The 27344-nt window shown below is 38.3% G+C and overlaps 1 protein-coding gene across 1 annotated transcript in view; it reads right to left on the reverse strand.

Annotated features, from left to right (window-relative positions):
• APOB (apolipoprotein B) overlaps positions 1–27344 on the reverse strand; it is a 45828-nt gene that overhangs the window by 11334 nt on the left and 7150 nt on the right. The window contains exons 3-25 of the mRNA XM_089657357.1: positions 25582–25697; positions 25164–25309; positions 23561–23705; positions 23074–23223; positions 21830–21954; positions 20008–20090; positions 19461–19677; positions 17570–17797; positions 16566–16683; positions 16292–16435; positions 15975–16183; positions 12972–13212; positions 11654–11830; positions 10712–10903; positions 10239–10400; positions 8971–9182; positions 8235–8417; positions 6924–7045; positions 6602–6812; positions 5633–5799; positions 4888–5075; positions 1751–1890; positions 1048–1418 (exon numbers count right to left, since the gene is read on the reverse strand). Coding sequence (XP_089513483.1) covers positions 1048–1418; positions 1751–1890; positions 4888–5075; positions 5633–5799; positions 6602–6812; positions 6924–7045; positions 8235–8417; positions 8971–9182; positions 10239–10400; positions 10712–10903; positions 11654–11830; positions 12972–13212; positions 15975–16183; positions 16292–16435; positions 16566–16683; positions 17570–17797; positions 19461–19677; positions 20008–20090; positions 21830–21954; positions 23074–23223; positions 23561–23705; positions 25164–25309; positions 25582–25697 — 4047 coding nt within the window. The remainder of the gene's footprint in view (positions 1–1047; positions 1419–1750; positions 1891–4887; positions 5076–5632; positions 5800–6601; positions 6813–6923; positions 7046–8234; positions 8418–8970; positions 9183–10238; positions 10401–10711; positions 10904–11653; positions 11831–12971; positions 13213–15974; positions 16184–16291; positions 16436–16565; positions 16684–17569; positions 17798–19460; positions 19678–20007; positions 20091–21829; positions 21955–23073; positions 23224–23560; positions 23706–25163; positions 25310–25581; positions 25698–27344) is intronic.

The raw sequence follows: 27344 nt of genomic DNA on the forward strand, positions 1-27344 counted from the left end.
TTTTGTATGCATTTACAGACGTTTTCAGCATTTGCCTGTAATCATATTTGTTAAAGATCAACTCTAGATCACAAGGGGAATCAGTTAGTGAAGAGATAATTCTAGCCAGGAAACACTGCACTTCAGAAAGTATACTTTGATTAATTTGTATTCCATGTAATCCACTGAAGCATGGAAGAGAGTCCTTCTGGTTGATAAAACTGCTTCCTATATCTGGAGGTGTAACTTGCTGTCCCTCTGCTTGATGTATCACCAATACGATTCAAATGTTCAAAAAGAGTTAACATCTCAGTGGAAGCTCTAAAGTGTTGTCCAGTTATAAAGACAAACCTTTTATAGGAGGTTTCCAAGTTGGGAAAACAATTCTTTGACTGCTTATGACCTTCCCTACACAGCATCTATGAGAGGAGTCCTAACTTCACAACAATCATAGTGATACCAGGAGCTGAAGTTTTAGGTTTCACTTGCTGGTGAATTTGCTATCATGGAAAAGTCATTACTATAAAATAGTATACAATGAGAGCTGTAAATAATTAGTCAGTCTTCAGTCCACCAAGCATTGCACAAAACAACAAGAAGAGTCTAACTTATATAAAGACCATAAATGTTAGTATACATATATTAAAATTAAAATCTTCGCAGCCCAAAACCTACATAACTATTTTAGCTTGAGTAGCCAAGAAATGCAACACACTCTTAAGCCTGACACTGGGCAGCTCCTTTTTCACCTATTATCAATCAGTGCCAGCCCTTGGGATCATACACTAAATATATCTATATTAGGTTGTTGTATGTAGGAAATGTCACTTCTCTGTTGTATTGCAATCTCAAATGGCTTTATCAGGAAAGTGCTGGAGTTCTCTAGTTAGGATTATGGGACTCCCTCACTTCTTTACTATAAGGTTATGATTCTGAAGTTGCTTTTCATACGCTCATATTGGGTTCTACTTCAGGACAGTTTTATATATAAAAATGTATAGATAATAGACCTGTGAATACACAAATATCTAAGCAAAAAGTTATAAGTTCCTTAGAAAAACAACCTACCATCAATGGAATATGACAAAACATCCAAAACGGCATCAGCTTTCATTTGGTATCTAGAAGTGAACCGATAGATGTCACTAGTAGCGTTGCCTCCAGAATAGGATGCTGACCAGTTGTAGTAGTTGCTATTAAAGTTAGATGAGACATCCAGAAGGCCAATTAAGGGAACTCTGAGTTGGTAATACTCAGGGATAGTGAAAGCTGGAACCCTGAACTCTTGAGATGGGATACTTATCCCCGCTGACTTCATCTCCAGGGCTGGGGACCTTACTGCCCATGGTACCACTTGTTGAGATGGCTTTCCACCATAAGGCAACGGGATATTGATGGTAATGCTGTCCTTGTTGAAGCGATAATTGATTCTTCCATCACTGCAAAAAAGAGATAAAGGTTGATAAGCAAATATGTTCATTCTAAATGAGATAGGTTCTAGCATAGAACCAAGATGTTGGTAAACTCTTCAAGCTGTTAGAATGGCTAGTGCATTGCCTAAATTGTTTCCTTCAGTCTTGGATTCAGTAAATGCCTCCGTGCTATATAGCTGATGTACTGTATACTGAAGACAACTTGCTAATGCTGAAATTACTCTTTTGCAAAGTCTCAAACCTAACATGAATGGACTCAAAGGACATTTGCCAAGTTCCTGTTCTTGTATCGGTATAGCACTATTTACTTATGAAAGCAACACCAGGTCATTCCTTACCTTTTCAAAAACAGGTCATCTGGGAATGGTGGAATTCCCAGTTTCTGTAGATCCAATTCTTTCAATGCAGTCAATTTATTGGCAAGTGTTTGTGCATATGGGCTTTCATTTGATGCCTTCTGCAGCCAATTGTCAGTTGCCTAAAACACAAAAACAACACAGAGGATGTTTCTTATTCTTTTCACACATTAGGTACAGATGCATAATTGATGGGATTCTTCATGTGATTTCAAAGACTGTTTCCAATTTAGATAGTAAACACCTCTACATCGCAATCTCTAGGGGCTCCCCACATTCCACAATGTAACAATGCCTCATTCCACTGTTGCTAAGAACAGAGGTTCTTAAACTTGTTAATCTAAGGACCCAAATAAAATTATTCCAGTGGGACTCAAGAAGAGAACTATTACCAAAATATCAGCAAAGCCATACAATATTTCTCACATTGTAGGTACTCTTCGTCATGTCTTTAAGTTAGTAAAGGGACAAAAAATAAATCATAATAGTGGTGAGACCCTCCTGCGCTCCAAATAATGTGTTTAAACAATTAAAACAAATTAAATATATGAACCCCAAACAGCTGCTAGCATTAAATCATATACCAGTGATCAAGTGAATATAAACCATATAAATGCTGCGCTACATTCAAACTTATTAAGTGAATGTGGAATCCAATGACACAAATCCAATATAGTGACAATAGTAATGAAATAAATAATACGTGCTTACTGATAACAAAAATTATCAAATAAAACACCCAAAAAGATGAAAAAACACAAACTTAAATCTATACGCATGTGCATGAAAATACACATACATATAATTACATCACACGTGCAAATGTGAAGTGAAATAATAGTTACTTATTAAACGCAAACAAAAAGTCCAATATAAAAATGTTGAAGGTGAACAAAACTGTAAACGGTGTTTCCAATAATACTGTAAAGTGACCACAAGTGAAAACAAATCGTGCAGGTATCTGGGTGTAGATAGAGCTTATGAATCCAACCACCTTCTGGATTAGCCTCTCACCTCATCACTTCGACCCTTGCGGATCAAAGAGCAATAATGGATCCCTCTCACAGATCCTCCAGGCACCACAGCACTCCAAAAACGCTTTTCAGGATTTAATATTCCCACTCAAGCTCTTCTCCAGGTATAGGTGAAATATCAATCTCTCAGAACAAAACAGAGGAATCCTCCCATAGTGTAGTATATTTATTATACCATAGGAACATAGGAACATAAAACTTTTTGGTAAAAATTCCACTTACATAGCAGCCAGTCCACTGGCTGCTATGTAAGTGGAATTTTTACCAAAAAGTTTTATGTTCCTATGTTCCTATGGTATAATAAATATACTACACTATGGGAGGATTCCTCTGTTTTGTTCTGAGAGATTGATATTTCACCTATACCTGGAGAAGAGCTTGAGTGGGAATATTAAATCCTGAAAAGCGTTTTTGGAGTGCTGTGGTGCCTGGAGGATCTGTGAGAGGGATCCATTATTGCTCTTTGATCCGCAAGGGTCGAAGTGATGAGGTGAGAGGCTAATCCAGAAGGTGGTTGGATTCATAAGCTCTATCTACACCCAGATACCTGCACGATTTGTTTTCACTTGTGGTCACTTTACAGTATTATTGGAAACACCGTTTACAGTTTTGTTCACCTTCAACATTTTTATATTGGACTTTTTGTTTGCGTTTAATAAGTAACTATTATTTCACTTCACATTTGCACGTGTGATGTAATTATATGTATGTGTATTTTCATGCACATGCGTATAGATTTAAGTTTGTGTTTTTTCATCTTTTTGGGTGTTTTATTTGATAATTTTTGTTATCAGTAAGCACGTATTATTTATTTCATTACTATTGTCACTATATTGGATTTGTGTCATTGGATTCCACATTCACTTAATAAGTTTGAATGTAGCGCAGCATTTATATGGTTTATAAAAAATAAATCATGTTAGTTTCAGGTAGTATTGGGAAATGTGGAAACCCCTGCCAGGTTTTTATTTGTTTAGATGGGAATTTAAATGGGTATTCAAAAAACTTATTTATCAAAGGCAACCCTCCAGTATCTTACAGACTCCAACAGGTTCTTTAAAGAAAAGTGGCAAGGATGGTATAAAAAAAGAGTATCAAAACATAGTCTACAGTACTGACAGTGTGTAAGTTGCAGGATACGTTAAAAGCCAACACATTTTGGCAGTTTTAGAAATTCACCTTTATCAGGGCTTAGGTGAATTAGGCAGCTTCTCAACAAGTGACTTGAGTAGATTTTGAGCATGTTAACCAAATATAATACTAGGCTATCAACCTGTGGATCGGATACTCCCCAGCGTAATACACCAAAACCCTGATAAGGGTGGCTTCTGAAACCCCCCAAACCTATTGGCTTTATTTAACAACTTACAATGAACACATTGGGGTTTGATTTACTAAAGGAAATCTGCTGTTCATGTTGCAGAACTTTCACTTTGCATGAGAAATTTACCTTAACTCGGTGAATGTAGTGAAAAATCTATTTACAAAGAATACCCAATCATATGCAAGGATAATGAAAAAAAAATATTTTTGCTTGCACGTGATTGGATGATGGAAGTCTGCAGATCATCACCTCCTTCGCTATGTTAAAGGAAAATTCCAATGCAAATTTGCTTGCATAGTTTATTTGCCTTTAGTAAATCAACCTCAATTGCATCTGGACTGTTGACTATGACTGTGCTCTCTCTCCTTCTTACCACCCTTGCAGTTTTTTTTTCTTTTATGTATACTTGTGTCTAATTTCAGAATTAGAATTCAGCGATAAGTACTGTAAACTGCGTAAGTTTTTAAAATGTTGCTTGGCTGCTGTGCGTTGCTCTTCCCTTGTTAGTAAATTAGCTCCAAAGTATTGTGTCATAAAATGCTCCATTCACACCTGGCTTGTAGGAATACAAAAGTTAAGAAATTGCTAGACATTGCAAGTACTATAAACTTGGAGAATGTGAGAGCTGAGCTTTGTGTTACTGAACAATTGCATTTCAAGCAGTTTAACAGTTTGGATATCTCCTTATGCAATAATACGCCCAATGTAACATCCATGACTTCTTATACTGTATAAGTCATGGATAGTTGACAATAACTTACCACCAGTGATTGTGACACAATATGGCGGAGGGTCATGTCAGTCTGAGCAACCTTATGGTCCAGGAAATCATTGGCATAGGTCTTTATAGCCTCTGGGTAAGAGAACTGAAATTCTGGAAGTTTGGAAAGGATCTTCTTAACATTGGTGTTAATGCCAGTGTTCCACTGTAGCTCGATCTTCTCATTGTCTGAAGAAGAAAACAGGAAGAAATTAAAATGCTTGTCAAGGCAAACCCTTTTTTGTTTTGGTTTAGATAAAGTGGGAAAGGGTTGCATCTTCTGTCAAGTTTTTATTGCTGTCTGTGTCCCCACTGGGGAAATTTTCTACTTTATCTGTACTGTTGACCATTGTTACTGAGAAAAAAAATTATGGGAAATCCAAATGTTGTCCCCAGAACAAGATATATGGGGAGATTGTCCAATGGGGACATCTGTTCTGAGAACAACTAAAATGGGAATGCCCCTCAATTAAGGACATTTTCCTCTGACTTCCTAATGCATCATTGGGGTAGGAAGTGAAGGGAAATTTTCAAATCTGGTTAGTTAGAAGATCTGGTCTCAAGTCCAATTGCATATTTACTAGATCCGGTTATAAATTATGAATTTAACCCCTCTTTTACTTTATTTTTGACAAATTTTAAATTATCTGGCATATTCAGAAATGGAAAAGCATCAATAACTCATCAGAATTCACATTTTCGTACTGATTTTTGTTTATATTATCACCCGTTTAGAATAAACGCACCATATATGAACACAAGGTCATGAGATCCGGACAGTGCACATATCTTGACAGAGGACTGTATCTGAAGGCTGGAAACACTCATAACATTGACATCTGTCCTGGCTTCCATGTGTAATTTGGGGATGCTAAGGCTCCAACTTAGTGCAGTTTGTGACCTGTAATCTTGGCTGTGAATCAGAAAGAAAATTTGCTTTAAGTGACATGCCGAGAGCTTTTTGCAGCTCTAGTAACAATTGCTCACCCATGAATCTAGCTAATGTAACTGTTAGCAATAGAGAATCCAATGTCATAATCACCTGAAATGTGTATTGTTCACATAACCAAGAAGATGAACAAGTCAACCCACCCAAAGCAATATATTTCAGTTTTTAGTAGAACCAGTCTTGTTGAGAAATCTGTGATTTTCACATATTTACAATGGATTTTGATTTCATGACTTGTTTCTTGATTCTCATCTCCACCCACTTATGGGAACCATTTCTTAAGGGGAAGATCCAACATGTTGGTGAATTATCATCCTTACTCACCATCAAAGTGATATGAGTTCTGGGGGGACTGGCCCTATAGGCTATCATTAGATATTTGCAGTCAAAATGCTTTGGCTATTACAGAAAGGGTACACGTAAAGGGCCATCATAAGGAAATCTAATACAAAAAGTTCAACAATGGAAGTTTTTTTGTTTATTTGACCATTACTTGTATTATAATATTTTCCTTTTTTTCCTTTCTGGGCATGAAAAGAGGCTAAAATAAAGTGGCTAATGAACAGATAATACTTGACATAAAAACAGCTCCAGGATTATTAAAAAGAGCTTCACAAACTCTCAGAAACCATTTAAAACCCATTGCACCCTTAGAAACCAGCTTATTTTTACCTTTCCTATTGAGTCATTGCTAATTTAATTGCAATGAAACTCAATTTCGCTCATCTCTATTTACAAAAGGTCAAAAACATGTAAGACTGCTTACTTTAGCCTGCCAATCAGAGTGACTTCTGAGATCTGTTGATTGACAAATTCAGCAGTAAGTGTGCGCGATTCCATGTCAGGATTGGAGTCAACACTTAATTTCAGTCTGGTGCCAAGATTAATATTGGCGCTAGGAATCTGCAAGTCACTAGTCCAGAGCATTTTGGCACGGTTGTATTTAAAGGTCAGCATCGCCTCTGATGACTTTACCCCTGTAAAACAGATATTGTTATAGATCTAACAGGATATTTAAAAAATCAAACCAGATATTACAGGGAGAATTACAATGCAGAGCTAGGAATAAGAAATTCAAAATAACACACCTTCTGCTTGAGCGGACACTTCCACGAAGTTCACCAAGTCTGTTCCTTCTTGGTTAGACCCATACCGTGTTGCCAAAGAATATTCCTGCACCTCTCCTGTTGGCTGGATCTCAAGTTCAAATCTTAAAAAAATAAAAAAGAACTGTTAGGATTGTTTTTTAAAAGATACACATTTAGAATGTGGGGATAAATTTTAGAATTTTAGATTCATTTTTTTCTTAAACCAAGCTGAAAAATTCTCTTGCTCTAAGCTACATGTTGAAAAAATTTCAAATCTTCATTCCAACTGTTTCCATAGTTCAGCTGACTGAGAAATGTTGTCCCCTGTTTTTGATTAGCTGTCTTGGTTAAAGTGGAACCGCACTGCATCTGAGCACCACAAACCAAAATTGCTATTTAATTAATTAGTAATATTCAAAGCAAACTCCCTCATCCATCCATGTCTCCATGCTTTATTTTGCTAAAAAACACCCTCTGGTATTTCTGGCAGTGGCCATCTTGAGTAACGGCAGATGATTCATGTCGCATTTACTTCCTGGAATCCATCTGCCCTTAGCTCGAGCATTGTCTAAGCTGAGAACCCTCCCTCCCCTAAATACTCCTGGGATGTATCTGTAGAAATGTTGAAAAAAAGTTTAAATCAAGTAAATATGATATACTTTCTTATCTATTTACTAATACTAGCAGCATAAGGATTAAAATAAAAATAGTCAATGTTGATTGAGAGAGTGAGTTTCCACTTTAACACACAGTTAGGGGACACAGTTGCAAGAGCACTTCTGTCTTCTGTGCTACTGAAGCAGTTGTTTACATGTTTCCAGAAACAACTTAGACAGAAACAAATTAAAATCTCATGAAGCACTTTAAGCTGTATTTTTATACAAAAGATAAGGAATATCATTAGCCACCATTCTTCTCCATTTTGAAGCAGAAATAGAAGACATCTGTCCATTTAGCTTTAATTTGATGGAAATATGTAACAGTGTCACCAGAGTTACAGAGTAGTAAACCTGCTAATAAATCCTTCAGATAATTTCACCGACAATGCCTTATGTAGATCACATTATTACATAATGTACACAGCAATATACAACATTCACTTGCTTTCTTATATTGTTGTCCATACATATTGTTGTCCAAGACTTGTTGCCAGTCCAGATGGCTTAAACATTTAAACTGTCCTTCACTGTTTCAATTTAAATAGAGCACCATACTTTTATGCTATCATGAAATGAAGACAGACACATACTGTATGTACATATATAGATGTAAAGGAACTCCTTTAAGTGTCACAAGTTAAGATAAACATACCTGGTTTCTCCAGTAAGTGGGAAGTAGGGGGCTCCATCTATTGAGCTGGCATTGGAATACTCAATCCTGGTACAGTATAACAGCCCTGTGATCAGAGGTTTGCAAGAGGACTGCTCCTCACGGTTTTGGACGATGGAGGTCATGACTTCAGTCTTGGATGCAAATACCAAATTAATCTTGTTGCTGATTAAAGGCAAAAAAATACATTATTATAGTTCAGTAGAATCTATCTATCTATCTCCTACATATCTATGTATTTATTTATAACAAGACTGAGCAGGGGGATATCAGCCATGATCAGTTAGGTAGGGTCTACAGACGAACAACTATATTAGGAGAACAATCTGTAATATCTTTATGCACTTCAATTTGGTTACAGAGTGAACACATGTTGTAGGCTATTTCACTTATATATCTTTCAATTTGCTGCTTTTTGTTTGTTTCCCTTTGCTAAAGGGAAAAACATTTATTGTGTGTGCTGCAAATAATCATTAGTCACGGTTCCAGCATTGTGATGGCATTGAGAATGTTCAACTGTCTCACTCGCTGTCATAGGTGTTGATTAGGTTGATTGGACAGATAGACAGACAGACAGACAGACAGACAGATAGATAGATAGATAGATAGATAGATAGATAGATACTGCAGAAAGATAGACATATATATATATTGACATTGATCATATACATAGATAGCTAGGCAGGCAATGACATCTGCTTTCTTGTTGGTTACTCACTTGATACTGAAGAGTTTTACTGGAGTTGTGGGTGCTGGGACTGAGAATTTTAACTGTCCATTATTCATAGAGACACGAGCCTGAATTCCAGATTCGTGGTAGATGTTGGTGTTCATTAAGACGGCATGTTTGGAAAATTCGGGAATCTGAACTCCTAACTGAGTAACAAATTCCACAGCCACTGCTGGTTTTAGAGTCACTTCAGCTTTTGTCTGCAAAGAGCAAAACCACATAATAATATCTAGTATACAAATTCGGATTTTTAAAAATTAACAAACAACTGCCTTTTTACTGATTTTATTGTTGGAAGTGCTTTTCCAAAATGTATCCTGTTATTACATTTTAGTAGCCATTTTTAGTGACTACAGTTTTCTACAGTAAGACTACTGGCAGGAATATAAGTGTGATTTAAAAACGATCTGATGCTTATCTCCAACAATATCAGCTTTCACGGGATTGAATTGCTGATAGTTTTTCTTTTTTGTAAAATACTTTAAATTTAAAAAAAATACCTTGTGATCCTGCCACTTCCATCCACTTCCTTGTTGAGCATGGCAACACTCTGCCTATTCAGCTCTTCCCTCCAGTGTTGTCAGCCCTGCAATTCATTTTGTTTTCCAGTGTAATGCAAGGCATGTCTACACATGGCTTGCACATCTTTTCCTCTATTGAGCACTTTAGGCCCAAGGGGAGTGAATAGCAAATGTAAAGGGAGGGTAATGGCAAATAACTGACAGCAGCTGCAGCCCCTTTTCAAGTCTCCTCCTACTTTCAGTACTCTGAGAAATAAACAGCTGATAATGGTCACATTACTACTAATAAACCTTATAAAATAGGGTATTTTCAGCAATTTTGGTAATAAAACTTTCACTAGGCTAATTTAAACAGGGACTGTAAAAGGTACCGTAGTTATTGATTGGTAGCATATCAGTTTAGAGCTGCTTTAAGATGTTTTGTTTTCCATGAGTATTTTTACCATTTTGCTTTAAATAATCTCAAAGCTGTCGTCTGGGCTTTTCTGTTCCCTGTCCGCCATGGTTCCATTTTCTGAACCCTACTTCGCTACAAAACTCAGCAGTGATATAGGGGCCTGAGTATGGAACCACAGTACGTGGCAGGGAACACAGGCATCCAAACCTCACAAAGGTGTTGAACGTTAACAAATCTGATGGAGGACAGGTGAGTAGAGTAACTTTTTTTGCAGGGAATTGACAATTTTGACAAAACAGCATTTCATTTAATTATGAGCTGCTGTTTTGAGCACTTACATTTTTTGACATAAATCCAAACTTGGCTCCTGGAGTAATTATCCCAGACATGGACACTTGGAGCTGAAGGCCAGATCCTGTTGGCAGGTAGAACTGATTGTCCATGAAGATGTAGTGGACGAACATATCACTCTCACCACCAGCCGAAAATAACTGCACAATCTAAAATAGCAAAATGTAAATATAGTAAGTTAAAATGTATACATCAACTTAAAAATGTAACCATATTTTTCATAATCCACCTCTTTCACTTTTCTTTCAAAGGAATACAATGTAAGACTGTGATCCTTTCCAAAGATCCTCCTAACCGTGTTACAGGCTTGTATCCAACTCTAAATATGCAACAGCTGCACTAGGAGCAGGACCTGGGATGTTTCCCATGTATTGATGTTGCTGTGAGGGTATGCTTTTACCAAACTGCCAGTCTATGCCTAACCTGAATTAGTAATACAAAGCATACAAATAAGATATACCTTTGTTGGAAGATTATGGAGGGAGTGGAAGTTCTTCAGCAGGATATCTCCCAAGATCTTGAAGTCACTCAGTTTAACGTAGCCCAGTTCTTTACCAAGAATTTCCAAATAGGCGTTGGCTTCTGGTGCATTGTTTGCTCTGATTTCTTTGATCAGCTTCTCAGCATTAAAGAGGATAGCCTTTTTAAGATCCTAGAATACAATCAGCCAGAATATGATCAATTAAAAAGCATGACCTTTTTAGATCTTGACCTCCTTATTATTATTACACAGGATTTATAAAGCACCAACAGTTTGCTCAGCACTTTACAATATACAGAGAGGCAATACAGCAATGATACAGTTCAACACAAGAGAGTTAGGAGGGCCCTGCTCCTGGGAGCTTGCAATCTAATAGGGAGGGGCTGGTGGAACAAAAGGTAATAACTGGGGGATGAACTGATGGGAGAAAAATAAGATTCTGTTATTAGCTGAAGGCAGGATAGGCTTCCCTGAGATTCAGGGAAAGTGGACAGAGTAGGTGATAGTTAGACAGATTGGGGTTGAGAGTTCCAGAGGATAAGAGAGGCTCTAAGGAAGTCCTAGAGATGAGCATGAGAGGAGGAGACAAGGGAGCTAGAGAGCAGGAGGTCTTGAGAGGAGAAGAGAGGACAGTTTGGGTGACATTTGGAGTGAAATTCTACAATCCAAATATTAGATCACATATGTAATGTAGGCAGCATACTAGTAAGACCAGATTATTTGAAGCCCCTGTGAAGGGGATTTGTGTAAGAATGCATTTACATTAAGTTTACTCTAACCCTAAAATATTATGGGAGTGATTTACAGCATACAGTCTAGTTAAACATGAATTTATATATTATATTTGTTTTACAAGGTAGCAAAGAAAATGCAAATAAGTCAACCAATACAATAAATGATAAACACAACCTGTGATTATACCTCAGATTGTCTGTCCTGTCTGGAAACACCAAACCACTTGTAGAGAATCTCGCTGACTTTGTCAGGGACTTTGCCATCTGCCCAGTACAGAGCTTTTGTAGCGCAGTCAGGGAAAAAGCCTCCTTTTCCAAACAGAGCATCCAGAGTTGGTTCAAAACCTTTCCCTTCAATGCCAAACTATATTGGAAAAAAATTAAGGACTGAATAAACATTGTTTCAAGAATACATCATAGTGTTCTAATGCTCCCTAGTATACATGCATAGTACATAATACACAGCATCCAATTCGATTATTCTTTTCTCAAACATACACTGGAAAAAGAGTCTGATTGTTTTAATATATGGAGTAACCACCCAGGGGCATTTATCTTTACAGGAAATGTGTCTTCTTTTCTTCTGAAAATACCATTAGTTGGCTGTCATGCTGAAGAAATGGTTCCAGTGCATTGTGAGAAATTACTTTTTATTTGGACTAAACCTGCTGCATACTTGTTCTAGGTCAGTGACTCAAAGTATTAAAGCCAGCATTAAGCAAGAAAAACAAGAATTTTTATAAGGAGGTCAGCAATGACATCCCATAGTAGAAGCTTACTTTTTGCTTCCATGAAAAGCACATATAGACTTATGGGCCATTGGTATCTACAGTACAGTTTCCACCCATGTAGGCAATGTAGGTTGCCATTGCTACTCCCTCATTCTGAAAATGCAAATTCCCTGCCTTTCATAAAGATAATCCGTTTTTAATACTTTGAGTCACTGGCCTGTAACTAAAATACATAGATTGATTTCTGACTTTTTTCTGACTTTGATGCATTCTTGCTCCAGGTCTGTGATTCAGACGTAGAAAAAGACAGCCGGAAAGCTAGCACTCACTTTCATGACATGAGTAATTTCAAAATTATGTTTGGGTTTGGTTCTTCATGAGCGATGTAAAACACATGCAAAATGCAGTATAGTTGCATGCTATATGTATTGTAAATAGGGCTGCATCTTTCTTCCCTCTGATAAAAGACTACTGAAAATGCCTCAAAATAGATAGTTATTTTTTTATATTTGTATTTCTGGAATAAAGGCACTTTTAGTGTGCTAAAAGGAAATAATGACTTGCAAACCTTCAGTTATATATAACAACCAATCATGATTCACCTTCAATCAGATTAACATTTTTTGGTCTCTGTTGATTACTGTATTTAATACAACATGTTAGATTGTTTAGTGCAATCTAATTTTTAATACAGCTCAAGCTTGTCATAAAGGTAATAATAGAAACAAAAGGAAATTAAAGGAAGGAGAGTATATAAATTAGAAAAGTAAGTACCTCAAACATGTCCACAGACCGTCCAAATATATTCAGGGTCTCCTTCAGCATGATTTCACGAGGCATGTAACCGGTAGAATCATATATTATGTTTCCTTCTACCTTACCACCTACATTGTCAGCTATTCCAGGAATATCTAGATTCTTGGAGTATTGGTAATTGCGTGAATATTTTGCGAAGTCACTGACAATAGGTGGTGCTCCGTTTGATTTCATAGACTCTTCCAGTTTGGTTTTGAGCCTGCAAAGTGATGTGCAGCATTAACATTTGTATACAGCAATAGGTGTCAGTAAAATTACAATTAGTATATCACACCATAGCTGTAGCAGAAACAGACCTGTTTCAATTGATTTCTGACCTGCATTATACTGATATGTATTGTGTAAAAGGTAAACATTAAATTATCAGGCTCCGTAACCTGAGCTAATTTTTTTCAATCCTGCTAACCCTCCTTTGCTGCCCCCTACATTGAGGTAATGGTGTGCCCTGCATGGTCAAATGATCCTGAGAGTTACACTGGTGGTGGTATAGGTCTTACAGGGCGACCTATTCTGGGAAGATCTTTGGCGACAACTCTTTTTTTAACAAGATAGGTCGCCAGGTCTTTTCTCAACCCTCCCCAATTGCTCAACTTGGGACTGGAATGTAGAATGTGATAACAAATGTGCATAAGCAATTTGTACATCCATACTAAGGCCATTTTGGACAGGAGTCAATTAATCTACCAGAATGTCTTTGGAGTATGAGAGGAAACCTATGCGAAAATGCAGATAGTTTCCTAGCCTGGATTCAAACTAAGGACCCCACTGCTGCCAAGCATAAGCTTTAACTATGAAGCCACTATGCTGCCCTGTTCAATATTTATAATGAAATAAACTCTTCATGGTCTTTCCCCCTAGAGGTCTCTTCATGGTCATTAACTGCTAGTCACAGCTTGTGTAGACTTTATTACAGTTTACATCTTGACTGTAAGATCAAACTACATTTGTATTCAGCGCCTCCTACCTCTATCTCTGATAAGTTTGTATTGCTGTCTCCTTCCCCATTGAGGGAATGTTATCCTCACTTCCCATTGATGTACAGTTGCAAGAAAAAGTATGTGAACCCCTTGGGATTACGTGGAGTTTTGCATGAATTGGGCAAAAAATGTGCTCTGAACGTCATCTAAGTCACAACAATAGAAGAACACAGTCTGCTGAACATAATACTACACAAACATTAGATGTTGCCATGGTTTAATTGCACATAACATGTAAACATTCACAGTGCAGGGAGGAAAAAGTATGTGAGGCCCTAGCTTAATGACTTCTCCCAGAGCTAACTGGAGCCAGGAGTGAGCCAACTTTGACTTCAATCAGTATGATGATATTGGATGTGTTGCTGACAGCTGTCCCGCCCTTTAAAAACACACACCTGTTTTGGGTTTACTGGTTTCAAGAAGCACTGTCTGATGTGAACCATGCCTCGCAGAAAAGAGCTCTCAGAAGACCTACGATCAAGAATTGTTGACTTGCATGAAGCTGGAAAGGGTTACAAAAGTATCTCCAAAAGCCTTGATGTTCATGTGTCCACAGTAAGACAGACTGTCTACAAATGGAGAAAGTTTAGCACTGTTGCTACTCTCCCTAGGCGTGGTCGTCCTGTAAAAATGACTGCAAGAGCACAGCGCAGAATGCTGCATAAGGTAAAGAAGAATCCCAGAGTGTCAGCTAAAGACCTACAGAAATCTCTGGCACATGCTAACATTTTTGTTGACACATCTACAATAAGGAAAACATTAAACAAGAATGGAGTACATGGGAGGACACCACGGAGGAAACCATTGCTGTCCAAAAAGAATATTGCAGCACGTTTGAAGTTTGCAAAAGAGCACCTGGATGTTTCACAGCACTACTGGCAAAATATACTGTGGACAGATGAAACCAAGATTGAGTTGTTTGGGAAGAACACACAACACTATGTGTGGGGAAAAAAAGGCACAGCACACCAACATCAACACCTTATCCGCACTGTAAAACATGGGGGAGGGAGCACCATGGTTTGGGGCTGCTTTGCTGCCTCAGGGCCTGGACGGATTGTTGTCATTGATGGGAAAATGAATTCCAGAGTTTATCAAGACATTTTGCAGGAAAACGTACAACCATCTGTCCGCCAACTGAAGCTCCGCAGAGGATGGGTGATGCAACAGGACAATGACCCAAAGCATACAAGTAATTCAACAAAACAATGGCTGCAACAGCACAGAATACGCCTTCTGGAGTGGCCCAGTCAGAGTCCTGACCTCAACCCGATTGAAATGCTGTGGCATGACCTTAAGAGAGTGATTCACACCAGACATCCCAAGAATATTGCTACACTGAAACAGTTTTGTGAAGAGGAGTGGTCCAAAATTACTCCAGATCGTTGTGCAGGTCTGATCTGCAACTACAGAAAATGTTTGGTTGAGGTTATTGCTGCCAAAGGAGGGTCAACCAGTTATTAAGTCCAAAGGTTCACATACTTTTTCTTCCCTGCACTGTGAATGTTTACATGTTATGTGCAATTAAACCATGGCAACATCTAATGTTTGTGTAGTATTATGTTCAGCAGACTGTATTCTTCTATTGTTGTGACTTTTTATGCCCAATTCATGCAAAACTCCACGTAATCCCAAGGGGTTCACATACTTTTTCTTGCAACTGTATGTTGGGGTAGGACAGGGTGTAACCAGGATAAAACGTATAAGGAAAAATATACTGTAACTGAATTTTATTATGATTATTTAGCTCATATACAAGAACTCAAGCCAATATGTAAAGTACTCTGAGCAACATCCGATTCATTATTCTTTACATTCCAGCATGAGCTTGAACAAGGTATGGTACATGTTCAGTTTGTAATTTCCAAATCAACTCAACAGAAAATTAGAGCAAAGTTTTCCATATGAACTTGACCAAGATATACATGTTCAATTTGCTATTTCCAAATCAATTTGACAATAATGTTTCCATGATGATACTTACTCTTGGGTCTCTGGAGCCTCAGAATTTAGAATGTTAACAATGTGTGAGGCAACAAAGTTCCTCACTTCACTGTTATCTTTGCTGAGCACTCGAAAGACTTTGCGAAGGTCAGATTGTGAAGGGTTCTTCATCACGGTGAGGTAAGCTGCTAGTCTCTTTTGGACTGGAGAGTTATTGTCCTGGAAAACCTGGACAAGTGAATTTCGAACCTAGATAAAAAAGACAAAGGATTAGGGAATAAACTGTGGGGAACAATAACTATGGCCAAATGTGTAGATCAATCATGAACTTTCATATCTATCGTTAAGTTAACTTACTTCATCTGTGACTGTCATTTTCCGAAGCGCCTGAATTGCTGCCTTCTGGACATCAGGGGATGGAGCCAGGCTAACACATTTCAGAACAGAGGATCTGATTTGTGGATTGACTTCTTCTAAGGCGCTTCCCATAATGCCAACAGCCTGAGGAAGAAGAGCAAACAGACATGCAGACATGAGACAATGCTGAGGAAGACAGACATTATATGAGGGAAAAGATGAGTCCGAATTGTTTTGTCAGATTCCATTTAATACAGATCAAAGTCTGGAGTACCTTGAGGGTCAGGAAGGTCTTATCTTGGTCTCCATTGCACTCCTCCCCAATCAGAGATAACATGAAATCAGCCACATCCCTAAGCTCAGAAGTGATGGTGTGTGTGTCTTTGTAGAAGCTAGAAATATAAAAATAAAAAAGATTTTAAAAAATGTAGTTTCAAAGCATTATAAAGTTCTCTATGCACTCCTCTTGTGAGATGGATTTATGCTCCACTGGGAGGCTCTATTCATATTCTACGTAGGAGCTTTACACTCCATTCCACTCTACTTGGGCACTTTATACACAGCACAGGGGGTAGGTACCTGCGGCACTCCAGCTGTGGTTAAACTATAAATTCTCATGTAGTTCTAAAACAGCTAGAGTGCCTAAGTTGCTTTTATATATATATATTACATGTCAAGAGTGTCAGGATTGTCAAAAATATTCCAAGTTGCTTTTTTATATACTATTATATACTATATATATAACATGTCAAGAGTGTCAAGATTGTTAAAATGTTCCACTTGGGAGCCCTATATAGTCTCCTAGCAAGGATCTTTAAGCACACTCCACCAGGAAACTCTATATAAACTGCACCAAGGTGTCTATATACACTTCACTTACAGACTTTATATGCATTGAAATGGGAAGCTGTATACCATATATACTTTTATAGGGAGTTTTCCAGACACTTTCCTACATTGCATGAGCTTTATATGAGTTAAACAAGGAAAACTCTATATACAGTTTGTTATTAGTTTGGCATAAAATGAAGCTGCCACCCATTTCTCTGTGAGTTCTATATATACACTATGGAGATCTCTATAACATTCCGCCATGAAGTCTTCAACAGTGTCTTATTTACAGCACCATGGGATGTGTGTCAGTTGCTTGTTTAACATGTTCTCTATTAGTGAAGTATATTCTAGGCATATTAACTAAATAAAACAGACATCCTTGTTATGCATTTAATCATGAGTTACTAAAAAATTTTTTTTTCTTGTTGCATGTAATCTACTTACTTATTGACTGTGTGGCTCAGAGCATAGAATGAGGCCCTGCTTTGCTGGTACTGTGCCATGTTCAGAATTTCGCGCACGCGTTTGGTGCATGGTGATGGCAGGAGGCCAAGCGCATAGGTAACAGCATCAGTCAGTACAGGAGTCATATGCCCTATCCGCAGCACCTGCAATAGACCTCCGAAGCATTCTGGAGTACCACACTGGGTCAGAGCTTGCAGTGTAATGGGGCTGAAATGGTAAATACAAATATATATATATAAATATATACATACTATAAAAAATAAATAAGTAGATAAAAAAATTATACATATATATATATATATATATATATATATATATATATATATATAGTTATTTTTTAAAATTATTATTATAACTTTTCTAGACTCCAGTAAAACATTTTCAAAGAGAAGTACTCCAATACTGACATCTTGTGGTAATATGTGATACTGATATGCCGGCTTCTTCAATGAATATGCATTAACTCACAGGATCCTATCAGATTTCTACTTAATTTGTAGCCAAATATGTTAAGACATGCCTGTCGTTATCAGGCTGCTTTATTCTATAAGACTGATGGCTGAAAAATACTGAATTAAGCAACCATTGCTACAGCAGCCCACACACTAAATAGCATTTGATTTTAAATACCAATTAGAACAAAAATCTTTGCTCTATGTTATCCCCACTAACAAGCAAAGTTGAATTCACTCTTTATGTTCTGAGCACTCTATGGTAATTAGGAGCTGCATTGTGAGTTACACAGCTCCATCACTTGATACTACATAAAGTTGGAATGCCGCTATTTATGTTATTATTCAAGATTTATATAGAGCCAACAGTTTGCACAGCTCTTTATATGATATAGGCAGAGAGTACAATTACAATACAATAGAGGGTAGGAGTTCTCTTCTCCTGAGAGCTTACAATCTAATATAGAGGGGCAAGAGGTACAAAAGGTAATAACCCTGAGGGTTGATCGGATGAGAGAATTAAAAGTTTAATTGATAGGTAAAGGCAGAATACGCTTTCCTGAAGAGATGGGTTTTCAGGGATCACCTAAAAGTGGACAGAGTAGGAGACAGCCAGACAGATTGGGGTAAAGAGTTCCAGAGGTTGAAAGAGGCTCTGGAGAAGACCTGCAGGTGAGCATGGAAGGAGGAGACAAGGGAGGTAGAGTGCAGGAGGTCTTGGGAGGAGCAGAGAGGGCAATTTGGGTGACATTGAGACAAGATTAGTGATGTAGCTAGGGGCAGAGTTGTAAATGGATTCATATTATAATTATATTATCATTTATAGGGCCATTACAACTATGGCCATGTTAAATTCAGTTAATGGAAAATTTCAGTTTAAACTGCAACCCCTATTTTCTTGGAAACAATCTGTGCAGTCTTCACCGTTTAACCAATGGCTGGCCTCTATCCTACCTTGGTTTACAGTTCTTGGTAACTTTTAAGATCTCCACTGAGTCATTGGGATTGATTTTCTAAAGGCAGATAGACCTTTCATTTTGCAAAGTGCTTTTCCCCAGAGCTTAGTAAATGCACTGAAGATCTGCTGACTTCCATTATCCAATGATGTGCAAGTAAACATGTTGTTTTTTTTTTCTCTTCCACGTGGTTGGGTACTCTTTGCAATATGAAACTTCATCACATTCACTTGTCTCTGGGACAAATTCCCTTGCAACGTGAACAACCTGTTTTCTTTTTTTAAATCAACCACATTACCTTGGTGTGGTCGTGAGGCGATACTAGATTTCACTAGCAGGTGAAAAAACAAACAATGCAGAGGTGTCATAAGTTAATACAGACTTGATGTTTTAGCTGAAAATTCACTCTGAAGAACAGAGTCGCTGAAACATGAAACCTGTCTGTTAATATGCAGAACATACCTTGACAGCTCCATAAGTCTTGGCACGAGTGGGCCCAGAGTCTCATTCTTGAGGGATCTTAGTGCAGTTACCAGTTTGTGGAATTGGTTTGCTCTCTGTTGGTTCTGCTCACTAGTAGACATTTTCTGCAGCACCATGAGGTTATCTAGAACTGCGTCTTGATCACTGGACTGGTACTGTGAAGCCTCTAGGGCTAAGCCTTTGATCTGTGCTGAGTCTGGAAGCACAACATGTACAGTAATTATTACTACTATTCAAACCCAATAGAATCAGTTATTTCTGTTTAGAATATTTACTTTGCAGTGTTTCGGTCATGAAGATGCAATACCCCATCTATGTAGATGTAGAGCTAAAAATGTGATGTGGCAGTGTATTCTAACACGAAGATGGATTAGTCACCTTCTGTGACCTGATACCCAGAGGATAAGGATATCAGAAGGATAAGTGGATAGGTGGATCTGACAAACACACTATCCAATTGATGGATACTGCAGGTTGTATCACCTAACAAATGTCCAGATGGGTATATAATATGAACGATTCTCACCTGAAAATTCTCTGTTGTTGGTTTTTACCACGTCTTCCAGTTTTAATGTCTGTGTCACTTTAGCCATCATTCCATACTGTTTTCTGAAATACATAAAGAGAAGCATTTAAGTCTATGTCTGGGGAAAGGAAAACGCCCCCTTGCAATGGGGCTGCTCCTGCACTGAAAGGGTTAAGTGCTGGTTCAGGTATAGGGGGCTGTCAAAAGCAGTTTTACGTACCTGATCCTCCCTCTATGGGCATTTAGCACTCCCTCTAATCCTCTGCTCTTCAACAGTGGACTGCTCCTCGGCATCCTCATGTCCAATGCAAGGCTATGAGCTCAGAACTGGACTTGATGATGTCAGAGGACCTGTGACTGAGAGTGCATAAGGGAGAAGATTCTGCAGGGACCAGTCTTACAGCCTGGATGGAGCGTGCAGGAGAGGAGGATCAGGTAAGTAAAAGAGTTTTTTGCATCCCTCTACGGATAAAAACATATTTAAAGGATAAGTTCACTTTTCACAAGAAAAAAAATAAGTGCACATCTTTTTGCAAGAAAAAAATGTGCATTTATTATTTTTTCACATTACAGTCTGTAGGGCATTGCACCCATGATCAGCATATCATGGGTGCAATGCCTGGATGCTGTAGACACTCAGCACCCTCATAGTCCATTGAGAACTACAAGCTGTCAGCTGCAATGGGTGATAGAACTTGTAGGCATTCATTCACAGAAATCTGTAAATGAATAACGTGGTCATGTGGGCGGGTCATTTGAATTGTGACAGCAGGTGTGGGGAGAAGATCCCCCAGCCTCCGTTTCCAGATGGGGGGGATCAGGGGGAAGAGGAAGCAGAAGCTGGAATATGAGCCATGGTTTCACCACCCATCACCCGCCCACTTCAATGCTAACATTACAGCCTGACAGGGCTATACACATGCCACGGCCCTGGCCATTTTCACTTGGACTGCAGCATTTGACTGGCACACTACCCATCAAACTCACCTACTAAATTCAATGGGAGATCACCACAAATACAAGCCAAGCTCGTGGTTGTAGTGCTATATTTTATTAAAAGATCCTCCTTGGGACTTAAACTAAAAAAAATGATCAGGAAGTGGCAGAATCGCCTCCTGAACGCCTGCCAACCCCTGCTAAACCACCCTCTAAAAGCAATCCACCTCAGATTGCTTTTAGAGAGCAGTATGCATTGCTATCTATGTGAAAGATCCCTTAATGCTAGCCAGCAGATACTACTGGTGTGCTAAAATAAGGGCATCCACTCACGTGACCTTCATCTTCATGCTCTGTAACTTAATGCGCCCACAATCCAGAGAGTATGCTACAGATTAACTGGGAAGGTACTGTACATTCTAAAGCCTGTGCTGTGTAACTTCACTTTTTTTTGCATTCTGTATCAGCAGTCCCATTCAAACTTCCAAGAAAGGTATGAATCTGATTAGCAATTGTGAGAAACATCTATGTACCTATATTTTTTTACACCAGTATTTAAGCTAATAAGAGATAATTTTTCATCGCAAAGAAGCATTACTATACTACCATCAACTGGACTGGTGTGTACTGGTGTGCTACAGCAATGCCTTCATGAATAAAAGAAGCATTGAGCAGCTAGGCTGTGCTCCCTGTGTGCTTTTAAACATCCAGTTTTAGTTGTGACTGGTAGTATACCTTTAACCCTTTCGCCAGTTCCACTAAACCCTGATTCCACCAACCAAACCTCACCCTAGCCCGCTCAACAGTATTCATTCTTGGACAAACCATTTCCTATTTAATTACATATTAATGCAAGCAGATGTGAATTATTCAATATAACACTAACTTGTGAGAAAATGGAAGGAACAGGTGAGTCTCCACACAGGATGCATCTGAAATGCACTTTCTTTTGGGGTCCATGTTGTACTGGCATGACTGGCTGCTGCTGAGCAGGGTAGACAATGGAGCATTCTAGGAAGAAAAAATGTTAACCCAGTTATGTAGGATCTTAAAAAGAATGCAAGTGTCCGTGTAACCCACAGTAAGCCATCAGGTCAAAATATATAAAAACTGTCACTGCTAGGAACAGCTGCTTATGGCAACAAAGTCACTAACCAGATCCAAACCAGCAATAAAATATCTGTTAGAAAATGAAAGGTTACATTGAATTGGTACCCGTAGACCGTTAAAGACAGTTGTTAGCCTGACAATTGTAGAAGTTTATATTTAGGGTGATATAAAAAAACTTCTACTTTTGTCAATGGCTATCATGATACAGCACTCTGCTCCCAGCCCAACACTTTAAAGGGAATTAGTTGCAAATGATCACTTCTACTAATTTGAAGTCTCCACTCTCTTAGTGAAAACACTCAAAAACGGTCATATAGCAAATTTTCATCAGTTCATAAAAACAAACCTAAGACTTTGTTAATTTGCAGTTTAACCCTCCTCTGGTGGCTTAGGTGGATTGTCAATTATCTATCCTGAGCTCAGACAGGACATTTATGCTCTGACAGAGAAAAAATACAAGAAAACAACAACACACTTCTACCCCTGAGAGAAAAGTATGCACTATAACTACAGCCTAAGATTTAGATACCAAATAAGATTGTTAAAATTGGATAAGCCTGGAACATATAGATTCTTACATATGCCTATTGGTTGGTTCTCTTTCATTCCAGATGTCATTGATAATCAAATATTTATCAGATCTGTCCCAGCTAAGGGTTGCCATACATGTCTCAATTTCCTCTTGGTCACTCCGTAGGCTGATCAGGAGAAAATCAATTGATTGACACATCCACCCTAACATCATGGATGGATGAACCTCCACTACCATGTATTGTATGCTGGCAGCTACAACACCCACAGCTGCTTGAATACCATGGAACTGCCAGACAGTGACTGCATCAGATATGATGCAGTAACTTTTCGGCTGCTAATTTTTCCATCTGGTTTAGTTGATTTTTTAAATCAAGTTTTGTTGAGTGCTTGAAAGGCCTCCACGGCTCGAATTCAGCCATTTCAGCAAGAATCGTCCAAAATTGGAGCTCACTGTAGGGACCTTACGAGAAAAGTGATACAACTTACTAGTCCTTTGAAGAGAGCGATGGGGCTGACGTAGTCTCTGAATGGTGTGAACTGGTCACATGTCTTCAGATTCCTAGTCACTTTAACATCTGTGTCTCCTTTCTTCCCAGACACACTGACCTCACTGGTGCATTTACCATACACGGTATCCTAAAAACACAAAAAACAAAGGTGAATAAGTACAAAAAATACTGAGCTCCATGCAGATTATACAATTCTTACTTGTGTAGATAATATTGAGCTACAGTAATCGGTGATGGACAGACTTATAAAGGTGCTACCAGCAATACTGAGAATCATTGACCCGTGCCGACAATGGAGGACAATGATTCTCAGTACTGCTGGTAGCCATTGCTTTTCTTCAAACAATATGACACTCATGCCAGGCTGCTTTAAGACATTAGTGGGCCTTATCAAAAGGTTTCTTATGGGTATTATACTACTAACACATCAATCAAAGAAGTAAAGGAAGAGCAAGCAGTCTTACCATGCCACTAGACTCCTGGGTCTCATCTGGAACAAGCAGCGATGAGATAATTCCTCTCTTTATATTTAATACATTCACAGGCTCATCATTGTGTGGATATAAAATGACCTGCTTCCCATCCACAACACTGAAACTCACTTCATACCTATAGGCAATAACATTAAGTCAATAAAATGCATCTCAATGAGTGGCTGATATCTTATCTCAGTAGGTGTTATTAGAGAGAGTAATTGCACTTATTCACTAAGAATTCCCTCTAGTGGCTGTTCTACAGCCACTTCTTAATACAATATCCAAAACTTCTTAATTCAATATCCAAAACAAGAAATTATGTAAAAATGTGAAAGTTGTATCATAAATTACTTTGAAGTACAACTAAAGGCAAAATCTTTTTTTAATTTTGGAGAGAGTAAAAAATGTATATAAACCCTGCCAGGTTTATTTTTGCCATTTGTGTCCTATTGGGAAGTATTACCTTCACTTCCAGTCCAATAACCAAAACAGAAAGTGGGAGGAAATCTCTTCAAAGTGAGGGCATTCCTGGTTGTCACCAGGGCTACCAGCTCTGGTGACCCCATTGGAAGATTCTACTCTATTACTTTTCTGGGGGCAACTCAAAATTGGGGATATTTTTTTACTTTCACTTTCAATGATAACGGTAAACAAAGAGAGAGGGGGAATCTCCCTAATGGGGCACAGACAGCAATAAAAACTGACAAGTGTTCTACTCCCTCTCTACTCTGTACAAAACAAAAACAAAAAAAACTAATTAAAAACCTGTTTTATAAATTGTGGATGGTGTGGGGAAAAGTTATTTTTTATTGCTGTGTGTCCATCAGGGAGATTCACCACTCAATTACTGTCACCAAGACAGAAGGTGAGGGGAAATCCAAAATTTTAGAGCTTTCCCCAAAACAAGAGGTAAAACAAAATTTCCAATGGGGATACCTGTCTAAGAGGGAAATGCCCTCATTTTGGGAGATTTCCTTTAACATCCAGTTGTGTCATTGGGGCAGAAAATGAAGGGAAATTTTCCCAATGGTTGACTTACAGCAAAAAATAAACTGACATGGGGTTTTAACCCTTCCCTACGCTAGCCTAAACAAAAAACAAAGTTTTGTCTATATATACACTTAAAATAATGCCCACATTAAAAATACACTAAACTCTACCTTAATAGGAGTTTTTCACTTTACAAAATGTTGTGATTGTTTATATTAAACTACTTTATATATTTTTCAAAAGCAATCATGACCCCTTTTTGCCTTATCATTTATAATGTCTTGGAATATAAAGGTCAGCTATTGAACTACTTGTACTTAGGTAGTGTCCTGATATATCCAAAAGGTCAGTTTGCAATACTAATTGTCACCAGCAGAATGCACTCCCTGTCCTGGAATGAGAATGGAGCTGGCCAGGTTTGGAGACCTTGACATCTTTCACAAAGGCACCCATTCGCTCTTTCTACTAACCATGTTCTAACCATAAGTCTAGTGAACAATAATGATGATGTCTCTACTTTTTGGAGACATGATAGGCTGAATTAAATGGTCCATTCATCAAAATGTTTGAGAAGTTCACTTGAAATATCCAACCTACTTACTTGGACATAGCATTGGAGAAGTCCTCAGAGTTCTTGGACTTCTTGTAGATTGCTTTTCCCTCTGAGTTTACTCCATACACCTCTCGCAGGGTGCACTGTTTTATCCTCAGGATGAAGTTGCATGGCTGAGGGACTTCCAGTTCCACCTAAGACAAGCAACAAACATGTTCACACTCCAACCTGTACTCTAAATGTGAATTTATGGGGGTGATTTAGTAAAACTGGAGCCCTCAGAATCTGGTGCAGCTGTGCATAGTAGCCAATCAGCTTCTAACTTTAGCTTGTTCAATTAAGCTTTGACAATCAAACCTGAAAGCTGATTGGTTTCTGTGCAGAGTTGCACCAGATGTTGCACTCCTCAGTTTTAGTGAATAACCCCCTTCATGTATATATGAGTAATCTAGTCCTGCTAACTTACCTTACAGTTGAATTTGGATCCGCTTTGTGAGTCAGCTGTACCCGTCACTCCACTGGAAGTTTCGGCCTCATAATTATATGTGTATTTCCTAAGATGTTTGAATTTTGTTGCATCTCCTGAAATGAAAAGCCAAATATTAGGTGGATAGGCAACATTTATCAAACTAAGGATCTTTAATACATATTGCCTGGGGACTAACCATACAATGTCTTTGTATGGCTACCCAGTGGACATAAGTCATACTGCTGTCATTGCTAGGGAAAACCCTTACTATAGTCATGTTGTAAGGCATGTTTGGATTAAAATGCAAGGCAAAGCTTCTAAAAAAAAGCCTCTGCAAGAAGACATGCCCTAGTTTATATACTATATTTTTATTCAAAGATGCTTCTTGCATAGGCCAGATTTATGTAACCAAGTTGCCACTTTTATAACATTACTCCATATGTCATTGTGAGTGCATTTGTGATGTTTTGGGTTTTTTTTAAACATTGAGCGCTTAGATGTTTGCCTTGAGGTCAGCAGTAATGTACATTAGTTGGGTTTTGATTTTATTCAGGTTTTGACAAAAATCATAACATGGTGCAAAAGCAACCCTTTGTAACCAGTCACATAGAGCTGCATTCAGTTAGCCTTTTCTGTTCCCTGATAGAACACTGTGAATGATTATTGTCCAGGGAGAATTTAATAAATCATAGCTTTATCCTGGAAATTGAGAGACTAGGCAAAAACCTGTTAAACCCATCACACACATAATCTGATTATACAATCTTTTCTGGATCTACCATCAACTATGCAGTACAAAGGCCTGATTGGGTATAAATCAATTGGATCATTTTGGAAGGTCCTTATATTAAATTGTTTTATTCAATCTAAAGGAAATTGTACAATTATTGCAGTCAGTTTATTTTGCATGCTGAACTTTATTTTCTCCAATTAGTGAATAGCTGCATGTCCAGGAGCAGTGGCACAGTAATAGCTTTAGCAGCCAATGGTGCTACTATGGGGCCTGGGGTAGGAAGGGTGTCTCATTGAAGAGAATGTTAAGGAACAGTAAACTGTGAAGTTTCTGGTATACAAGGGCTGAAGTCAGATCACTGGTCTTTGTGTGTGCGCCGCCCTACCCGAGCTGCTATTAGCTCCTGAGGATGTCAATTACCAGCGATTCCCGGAACACAGATCTCTCTCCTGTCAGCATGGATGTGCTGCTTTCTATCTCTCTGCTGTGCAGAGGCAGGTCTGCTTAGTAAAACAGCACACAGTACACAATAAAAACACTCCCTAACACACAGTTAACCCTTTGATCGCCCCAGATGTTAACCCCTTCCTGACCAGTGTCATTAGCATAGAGTCAGTGCTTTTTATAACCACTGGTCACTGTATTAGTGTCACTTGGGATGTCAGTGGCATTTAGTCAGTTCCCATCCAGTATAAGTTAGTAAAGAAGGGAGGTTGGAGTGACCTCGGGTGTCAGGTCACTCCCAAAAAGAGTTATAAACTACTGCCACGTCCTGCTAAAACCTTATTAATTAATTCTTTTTCTTGTCCAGTATCAGTTAGTGTCAGAATGCCCGCCGCAGTCCCTCTATAAGTCACTGATTACCACCATTACTAGTATAAAAAAATAAATTAATTAAAATTCCAGTATATATACTGCCATTTGTAGACACTACAACTTTCACATAAACCAATTAATATACACTTATTGGGATTTTTTACCAAAGACATGTAGCAGAATACATTTTGGCCTAAATTTATGAAGAAAT

Source organism: Staurois parvus, unplaced genomic scaffold (assembly GCF_062004578.1).
Source record: "Staurois parvus isolate SC_StPar_1 unplaced genomic scaffold, SC_StPar_1.0 ptg000985l, whole genome shotgun sequence".
Classification (NCBI taxonomy): Eukaryota; Metazoa; Chordata; class Amphibia; order Anura; family Ranidae; genus Staurois; species Staurois parvus.